The sequence below is a fragment of the Nicotiana tomentosiformis genome, chromosome 6, assembly GCF_000390325.3.
Source record: "Nicotiana tomentosiformis chromosome 6, ASM39032v3, whole genome shotgun sequence".
NCBI lineage: Eukaryota > Viridiplantae > Streptophyta > Magnoliopsida > Solanales > Solanaceae > Nicotiana > Nicotiana tomentosiformis.
This window is the reverse complement of record NC_090817.1, coordinates 46054904-46065125: the sequence shown is the minus strand read 5'-3', so window position 1 is coordinate 46065125 and position 10222 is coordinate 46054904. Positions and strand designations below refer to the sequence as shown.

The 10222-nt window shown below is 43.2% G+C and overlaps 1 protein-coding gene across 1 annotated transcript; it reads right to left on the bottom strand.

Annotated features, from left to right (window-relative positions):
• Window positions 1–5779: 5779 nt before the first annotated feature.
• On the bottom strand, window positions 5780–6625 carry LOC138893922 (uncharacterized). The gene is made up of 2 exons (XM_070178589.1): window positions 6177–6625; window positions 5780–5912 (listed from the first exon to the last, which is right to left on the bottom strand). The coding sequence occupies exons 1-2, from the start codon at window positions 6623–6625 to the stop codon at window positions 5780–5782; spliced, it is 582 nt and encodes a 193-aa protein (XP_070034690.1).
• Window positions 6626–10222: the final 3597 nt, after the last annotated feature.

Here is a 10222-nt window from a genome sequence, read left to right as displayed (position 1 = left end):
GGAGACATGAGATTATGCGATGAATTAGAAGAATATGCGGACCGCATACGTGATATGCGACTAGTTTGCGGTCGCATAACTGCTCTGCAGTGTTATTTTTGTCCAATTTTGGCTCTGACTTTTAGCCCATATAAATAGATTTATTAGGGTTTTTGTGTGGGGCTGAGTCAGAAAAAGAGACTACTTTTAGAGCATCGAATGCACCATTGCTTTGGATACTTTTGAAGAAAGAATCTTGTATCTTTGTAAGCTTTATGACTCTATTTATCGCTGTGTTCTTAGATTTCAGTATGAGTAGCTAGTTTTAATTACTAAGGTTGTGGACCCTAGATGGGTGTAATGTTAATGGGTGTTTACCATTGAATATATATATAATGGTTGGTTGATATTTATTCAGTTCTTATGCTTCATGTGATGTTAGTGGTTGCAAACATTAACTAATTCTATTTCACTCTATCTTCACTTGGAAAAGTGGGCTAGGGTTTGTTAGAATTGAATACCAAAAACTCAAGGCTTTAACCCTTGTTTAATGGAATCGCCTAGGAATAAGTGGGTTCTATTTGGCATAAATTGGTCATTTTCAATCGCAACTCTTTTACATTTGGAAAAATCTTAAAGAGTAGATATTACACAACTATTGGAAAATATTGGGTAGTCACTTAGAAACCATTTGCATATCAAAGGACCTTCCATTAGAAATATATCATATTAACACCGATAACATTACATTCCATCAATGGGGACACAACCTTGGTTTTCTTAATCAAATTAATTACAACCTCACAATATTATACTTGTCTTCATTTCACTCAATTACAACATTCTTTTTAGCTAACGGAATAGAATTACAAATTAAGTCATGTTTCACACTACTCAAGTAACCTTTTCATACCTATTCTCTGTGCGATTCGACCCCAACCTAGTTGTGTTATTATATTTGACATCGACCGATTTACACTATTTATTAAGGTGTAGTTTGAGCGTATCAATCATGTTATCATTGTTTGGGCTGATTGGCATGAGATTTGTGAGCCAGAGAGACTGATGACTGAGTTGTGGCCTGAGGGCTGGATTGTGAGTGATATTGATGGGATCGGGCTGCACGCCACAGCAGGCCACATTGGCTTTATATGTATTATTATTATTATATGGATTGGGCTGCACGCCGAAGCAGGCTCTATGGGCATTATAAATATTATTGATGGGATCGGGCTGCACGCCGCACCAAGCTATGATGGATTATATTGGCGCTTGGGGCCCCTCCGGAGTCTGACATACCAATAGTGAGCACAGGTTTTATTGATTCATGATGGGATCGGGCTGCACGTCGCAGCAGGTACCGTATAGTGCTGAGTGACTGAGTGTGCTGGGGGATTGAGCATGATGAGTGTAAGTGTTAGACAGTGAGATGGTGTACTCTGAGAGTATGAGTACATGAGTTCATCATTGTGATGCATTGCATTGACATGTATAGTTGACATACATGCATAGAGATGTATTTCCTCATGCTACACGATATTGTGACATTGATGACTTCATATGCATATTGATATGTAGGCATAGAGATGTAATTTCCTCACGCTTTCTGAGATTGAAATATCTTATTTGTTGTTGAAAGTTTTGGGAAAAATCACAGTTTTCTGGTATACTCACATTTGGTGATTTCGGTGAAAGATTTGGGTTTTTACTGCTATACCTGAAAAGCATGCTTTTTTTTTCCGTAATTGTGAACGAGCTGAGCATTATATCTTTGAGTTATTACTTGCACTGCTTTATTTTTATTGTTACAATTTGTTCCTGGCTGTTGGTGTTGAACTTTGACCGTTGTCCATGCTCGTCACTACTTTCAACCTAAGGTTATGTTTGTTTCTTATTGAGTACATGGGGTCGGTTGTACTCATACTACACTTCTGCACCTTGCGTGCAAATTTTTGATGCTGATGTTGTTGTGTATGGCGGGAGTTGGAATTGAAGACGTACCTGTGTTTCGGTCATAGCTGCCACTTGTTCTTGGTAGCTTTAGAATTATTAATCTATTCATGTATATTTCAAACAGATGATGTATTTATTTCATACCAGCTTTTTAACCTCTAAATCTTAGAAGCTCATGATTTGTACTACCAGTCCTTGGGAAGTATATAAAAGTTTAGTTATTTCATTATTTATTTTCTCAATAAACCACATTTGAATTGGATTATTGCTAATTGGCTTACCCAGCGGGTTGGGTTAGGTGCCATCACGACTAGTTGGATTTTGGATTATGATAGAGTGCCTACTAGATTTCCCAAAACCCGGTGTCACAAGTGCACGAGCATCTAGTAGAATATACAAAACTCTCTAAGAACTACAATCTGAACAAAAATAGTCAGAAACGATAAATCATAACAAGCGAAGGCTCCAGGTGCTGTAGAATGGAGCATGGGAAAACAGCTCACCACTAAGCCTCTGGATAATGCGGGTACGTGCCCGGATGAACTCCATATGCACCTGCCTCAGAACCTGCACAATATGTGCAGAAGTGTAGCGTGAGTACATAAATAACATGTACCCAGTAAGTATCTAGTCTAACATCGAAGAAGTAGTGATGAGGGGTCGACTTCAACACTTACTAGTGGGCAATATACATAAAGTACAAGATTATTTAATAGGAATGAAATACAACATCAATGATGGAATAAGAGGCAATAACTAAATGACCATTCATCAAAATAATAATTAAAAGTCCCCAAATATCACATACTAATCTCAACAAGTAAGGGCTCAACGTGTTTTTATAAATCCTCAAGTCATGAAAGGCATATCAAGTGTAATCGAACTCTGAGTGACAACATGCGCGAGTTATGCCGAGGTTGTATGGCCCGATCCATAATAATCGTGTACATACACTACCGAGGTCGTACGGCATGATCCATGGATGCATTCCATAATATATATAATAATATTGTCGATAAGTTCGACCCGATCCACATGAATAGGGAAACTCTTCGGATTTTAAATTTCATATTTACAATTCTGAGATAAGCCCATGAAAGAATATAATTTCCATCAGTAGTTAAACATTACGCCAACTCTCTAAGTAATGAAGCTCGATTTAATATAATCTTTAACCAAGTTTTACTTATTAATACGAGATATTAAACTAGTAAGTTGAGTCCAAATAGTGCAAGTAATAACATAATAAAGCCCTATGTCTACCCGGACATAACATGAATTTTAGCTACGCACAGACTCTCATCACTTCGTGCGTACGTAGCACCCGCAATTAGTAGCAAATAACAATTTAAGCACCTATGGGTTTAATTCCCTCGTACAAGGTTAGGCAAGAGACTTACCTCGTTCCCTAGTCCAGTTTCCTGTCCACAAATTGCTCTAAAATCCTCAAGTTGGTGCCGAACAATCCTAAACTAGCCAAAGGTTATACAAACTAATCAATAATTGCTCAAAAGTTCATAATTTAACTATTAGAGTGACTCCCCAACCCAATTTGGAAGGTTTCTAAAATTCACCCTTGGGCACACGTGTCCGGTTTCCGGAAATTTTTGTAAATAAATGTTACCCATAACCTCACGAACACAAATATATAATTTTTATCCAATTCCATAATTAATTTCGTGGCATAATCTCATTTTTATCAAAATCTAGGTTTTTCAACCAAAATTCTAATATTCCCACAATTTACATGTTAAAATCTACCCACAATTTATGTATTAAACTCACATTATGTAGAAATCACTTACCACCAATAGGTAGGAGAAAATCCCTCTCTACAAAGCTCCGAAATCGGATAACAACTGAGAGAAAAGAACAAAAGGGCCAAAATCCCGACTTTAATAAAGTCTCTGCCTAGCTGTCCCTTCTTCGCGATCCCGAAAGAGGCCTCACGATCGCGAAGGCAAAGCCTGCCTAGGCCCTGAAACTTTTCTTCGTGAATGCGATAGGGTCCTCATAATCGCGAAGGTTAGACTAGCCCAAGCATCGCGAATGCGACCCGCCCTTCGCGAATGTGAAGAGCAATGACCCACAGACCCCTAGCCCCATAATCCCTTCTACTCGAACACGACCATGCCATTGCAAACGCGGAGGCCATAGGTCCTGAAGCTTCGCGAACGCGAAGAGAAAAATCACCCAATCCCCAAATCCTTTATAGCGAAGGCGAGGGTCCTTCCGCGTTCACGAAGAAGGAAACCAGAACCAACACACCAGCTGTTTTGGACTTAGCGCCGCGTGGCCCGAAACGCACTCGGCCCCCCGGGACCCCGTCCAAATGCACCAATAAGTTCATGACCATAATACGAACCTACTCAAAACCTCGGAACACATTAAACAACATTGAAACTAAGAATTGCACCCCAAAACTAAATTGAATCAACTTATGAACTTCAAACTTCTCAAATAGCTCCGAACGAGCTGAATCACAATTACACTACTCGAAATCACACCAAATTTTGCGTACAAGTCATAAATCACCGTACGGACCTATTACGAGGCTCAGAATCCCAAACAGACTGCGATAACACTAAAGTCTACTCAAAACCAAGTTTAAAGAACTAGAAAACCTTCAATGAACCAACTTTCAATGTTTATCGCTGAAATGCTCCCGGATCACCGACACCCGATTCGAACACATGCTCAAGTCCAAAATTATCATACAAACCTATTGGGACCATCAAATCCCAGTTTTCGAGGTCGTTTACTTAAAACACTGACTCAAGTCAAACTTGGCCATCATAGGTCACTATTAAGGAACTAAGTGTTCCGATTTTAACTCGAACCCTTCCATACCTAAACCAACCATCCCCGCAAGTCATACACAGTAAAAGCAGATACGAGAAGTTATAATTAGGGGAACGGGGATCTAGAAAGCAAAAAGACTGGTTGGGTCGTTACATTCTCCACCTCTTAAACAAACATTCGTCCTCGAACGGGTCTAGAATCATACCTGGAGTGCTGAATAAATGCTGATATATGCTCCGCATGTCCTCCTCGGTCTCTCAAGTCGCTTGCTCGACTAATTGACTCCTCCACTGGACCTTTACCGCAGAAATCTTCTTGGACCTCAACTGGAGAACCTGCCTCTCAACAATAGAAACTGGCTCCTTCTCGTAACCCAAGCTCTCATCTAGTTGAACCGTGCTATACTCTAAGACATGCGACCTGTCGGCATGGTACTTTTGAAGCATAGACACATGGAAGACCGGATGAACTCCCGATAGACTGGGAGGAAAAGCAAGCCCATAAGCAACCTCCCCAACTCGTCTCAACACCTCAAATAGGCCAATAAATCTTGGGCTCAACTTGCCCTTCTTCCCGAACCTCATAATACCCTTCATCGACGAGACGTTCAAGAGAACCTTCTCGCCCACCATATATAATAAATTATGCACCTTACCGCGTAACTCTTTTGTTTGGACTGTGCTGTGCGAAGCCGCTCCTGAATCAACTTTATATTCTCCAAGGCATCCTTCACTAAAGTAGTGCCATATAATATAGCCTTGCTGGGCTCAAACCATCCGAATGGCGAACGACATTACCAACCATACAAAGCCTCAAACAGAGCCATCTCGATGCCGGACTGATAACTGTTGTTATAAGCAAACTCGGCCAAAGGCATGAATCGATCACACTACCCTCTAAAATCAATCACACACGCTCTGAGCAGATCCTCCAGAATCTTAACTGTCCACTTCGACTGCCTGTCGGTCTCCAGATGAAAGGTTGTGTTGAGCTGTACCCAGGTGCCCAACTAGCTCTGTACTACTCTCCAAAAATGCGAAGTGAACTAAGGGCCTCTATCTGAAGTGATGGAAACAGGCACACAATGCAACCGGACAATCTCCTGAATGTAAATCTGGGCCAATCTCTCTAAAGAGTACGTAGTCATAACCGGAATAAATTGTGCCGACTTGGTCAGCCTGTCGACAATGACCCAAACGGCATCAAACTTTCTCAACGTCCGCGGCAACCCAACTACATAGTCCATAGTGATCCGCTCCAATTTCCACTCTGGTATAACCATCTGCTGGAGTAGGCCACCTAGCCTCTGGTGCTCGTACTTAACTTGCTGACAATTTAGATACCTCGCTACATACTCAACTATGTCTTTCTTCATCCGTTGCCACCAATAATGCTGCCTCAGGTCGCGATACATCTTCGTAGCACCTAGATGAATAGAATACTGAGAACTGTGTGCCTCCTCTAGAATCTTCTCCCTCAAGCCATCAACATTAGGAACACATAAGTGACACTGGAGTCGTAAAAAACCATCTTCGCCGATAGTAACCTCCTTGGTACCACCCCGTTGTACCATCTCTCTAAGAACCAGAAGGTGTGGATCATCGTACTGATGAGATTTGATTCGCTTAAATAATGAAGACTGAGCCACAACACATACAAGAACTCGACTGTGCTCTAAAATATCCAATCTCACAAGTCTATTAGCTAAGGCCTGAATGACCAAAGCCAATGGCCTTTTCTCTGCTGAAATAAATGCCAATCTACCTATACGCTCGGCCTTTATGCTCAAGGAATTTGCAACCACATTCGCCTTTTCCGGATGGTAAAGGATGGTAATATAATATTTCTTCAGTAACTCAAGACACATGCGCTGCCTCAAATTAAGATCCATCTACTTAAACAAATGCTGCAAGCTACGATGATTGGAGTAAACTTCACAGGACACCCCATAAAGATAATGCCTCCATATCTTGAGAGCATGAACTATCACAGCCAACTCCAAATCATGTACGGGGTAATTCTTCTCGTGGGGCTTCAGCTGACGTGAAGCATATGCAATAACTCGCCCCCCTGCATTAATACACAACCTAGGCCAACGCATGAAGTGTCACAATACACAATATACATCCATAAACCGGAAGGCAACACTAAAACCGGTGTTGTAGTTAAAGCTATCTTGAGCTTCTGAAAGCTCGCCTCGCAATCATCCGACCATCGGAACGGAGCACCCTTCTGGGACAATCTAGTCAAAGGTGCTACAATAGATGAGAATCCCTCCACAAATCGGCGATAATAACCTATTAACCCAAGAAACTCCTGATCTCGATCGTTGTGGTAGGACAAGGCCAACTCTGGACTACCTCGATCTTCCTGGGACCCTTCTTAATACCCTTACCTGATATAACATGCCCAAAGAATGCCACAGAATCTAACCAGAACTCGCACTTGGAGAACTTAGCATATAGCTTCAGTTTCCACAAAGTCTGAAGCATAACTCTCAAATGTTGCTCGTGCTCCTCCATACTACGTGAGTAGATCAATATGTCATCAATGAAAATAATGATGAAGGAGTTAAGATATGTCCTGAACACCCGGTTCATCGAATCTATAAACGCCGTTGGGGCGTTGGTCAAGACGAAAGACATCACTAGAAACTCATAGTGGCCATACCTAGTCCGGAAAAGCCGTATTTCGAACATCCAAAGCATGAATCTACAGCCGGTGGTACCCAGATCTCAAGTCGATCTTAGAGAACACCCTGGCACATTGCAACTGGTCGAACAAATCATCAATACGCAACGGGTACTTGTTCTTAATGGTAACGTTGTTCAAGTGGCAATAATCAATGCACATCTGCATAGTCCTATCCTTCTTTTTCACGAACAATATCGGTGCACCCGAAGGAAACACACTCGGTCTGACGAACCCCTTCGATAGCAACTCCTCAAGATGTTCCTTGAATTTCTTCAACTCTTTTGGAGCCATGTGGTATGGTGGAATAGAGATAGGTTGGGTACCTGGCGCCAAATTAATACAGAAATCGATATCATGATCTGGTGGCATACCTGGTAGATCAGATGGAAACACATCAGAGAACTACCACAACACGGGTACTGAGTCAATCGTAGGAGTCTCTGCAGCAGTATCCCGAACATAAGCTAGATAAGCCAAACAACCCTTCTCGACCATGTGTTGAGCCTTCAGAAAAGAGATGACCCAACTAGATGCACTGATAGATGAATCCCTCCACTCCAATCTAGGAAACTCTGGAATCGCCAAGGTAACAGTATTGGCTTGGCAATCAAGAATGGCATGATATGGAGACAACTAATTAATGCCTAGCATGACCTCAAAGTCGGTCATGTCGAGCAACAGAAGATCCGCCTTGGTCTCATAACCATAGAAAGTCACAATACAAGACCGGTAGACCCGATCCATAACAACAGCCCACAGTCATGGATAAATATACAGGAGCACTCAAGGACTCATGAGAGACATCCATATATTAAGCAAATAGAGAAGAAACACATGAATATGTAGACCTTAGATCGAATAATACAGAAGCATCCCTATCGCATACAAAAATAATACATGTAATCACGGCATCTAGTTGGGCATGAAAAGTATAGAACCTAGCTGGAGTGCCACCTTTCTTGCCTCCACCTCTAGGGCGACCGCTACCCACCTGCTCTCCAGCTCTGGCAGGCCGGACGGTCGGTGCGGCAACTGGTGCGGTAATCATGGGCTGATGGCCCTGCAGGCCTTGCTGTACTTCCTTGCCCCAAAACCTGGGGCAAGATCTCGTCATATAGCCAAGCTCCCCGCACTCGTAGCAACCTCTCGATGCGGAAGATGACTGACACTGAGTCTGACCCTAGGGACCTGAATACTTGCATGAAGGGCCCTAAATAGCTGGTGAATGGTAGGAGCTCTCTGGAATGGCAGTGAATAGGGTTGCGTAGGTGCACCCTGAGATGGCGGCAGTGCTGAATAAGTGGGTCTGCTGGACCGACCTCTCACGAACTAACCTCTGCCACCAGACGGGGCACCGCTGAATCCTCCAGAATACTGAGGCCTCTTCTCCCCGATTGTATACAATTCGCCTTGGGTGCGGATACCCTCAATTCACCGAGCTATCTCCACAACCTACTCTAAGGAGTCCTCATCTCCATCTCTCGGGCCATGGTAACCTGAATACCATAATGCAAGCTGCAATAAACATTCTCACTCTCTCTGCGTCGGTGGGGAGTATCACAACTCAGAGAATCTTGCCTCACAATCGGTCATAGACCCTGCTTAAGCCACTCGAGCTGACCTCATAGCTTTTCCCTCTGAGAGGGTGGAATATCTCTCTCTATAAAGAGACGTGTGAACTCATCTCCCTTGGCCTGCTAAGAAGATAGGACTGCCACCATCTACATGCCTTGCCCTCCAACTGAAATGTGGTGAAGTCCACCCTGTTAGATTCCAATACTCTCATGTTGTGCAGCCTATCGCTGCAATGGTCAATAAAATCCTGGGGGGGTCCTCACGGCGCTCACCGCCAAAGGGAGGAGGATGCAGTATGGTCCATCTATCCAACAGCTTATGCGGCTTGACGGTCGCATCAAGTCTGGGCTCTAGTACAGCCGCTGCAACTGGATGGGCTCCGCCCACAGATAATGCACCTGGGGTCTGATATACGGCAGCAGCGTGCCCTATAGCCTGAGCGGTAGGGGTCTGTACTCCCCCTCCCACCTGAGATGTGGCTGGGTCTGCTTGAAATAAACCAGTTTGCCTTATAGAATCCATGAACCGGAACATACGACCCATGACCTCTTAAAATCCCGGTGCAGATGTGAAATCTTACGGTGTCGGCTCAGCTGCAGGCACCTCACCCTGCTCTTCAAAGATAGGATACTCCCCTGGATCTGCTGGTGGCACGACCGGAGAAACTCTAGGATGCCCTCGTCCTCTAGTAGGAGCTGGAGCTCTCCCCTGGCCTCTGCCTCGGCCTCTAACAACAGGGAGAGCAGCTCCCCCACCACCGGGTACATCTGCCACGCGTGTTGTCACCATCTGTGAGAGAATAAGAGAAAGATACTTAGCACAACACCAACTACATGATATAAGATGAAGAAAGAGAAGTTTCCTAACACCCTATAACCTCTCGAAGATAAGTACGGACGTCTCTGCACTGATCCGCAAGACTCTATTAGGACCGCTCATGACTTGTGAAACCTCTATGAGCCTAAAGCTCTGATACCAAGCTGTCACGACCCAATTTTCACTATAGGCCGTGATGGCGCCCAACGTCGCCGCTAGGCAAGCCAACAGTGAACTACACATTTAATTTTTCATTATAATATTTTTAAAGTGTTTGATTTTTATTTAATGCGGAAACAAATAGTAAATGAGCGTAGTAATGTAAAGCATAAACTAATGGGAAAGAAAGATAGTGAATTAAATTATCAAAACTCATGAGTGTCAACTAGAATTTCCAAAACCC

Coding starts and splice junctions, on each gene's coding strand:
- LOC138893922 (XM_070178589.1), bottom strand. CDS start 6,625: ATGGATCTTAATTTGAGGCAGCGCATGTGTCTTGAGTTACTGAAGAAA. Junction 5,913..6,176: donor GAGGAGGCACACAGTTCTCA/GTATTCTATTCA, acceptor CATTGTCGACAG/GCTGACCAAGTCGGCACAAT.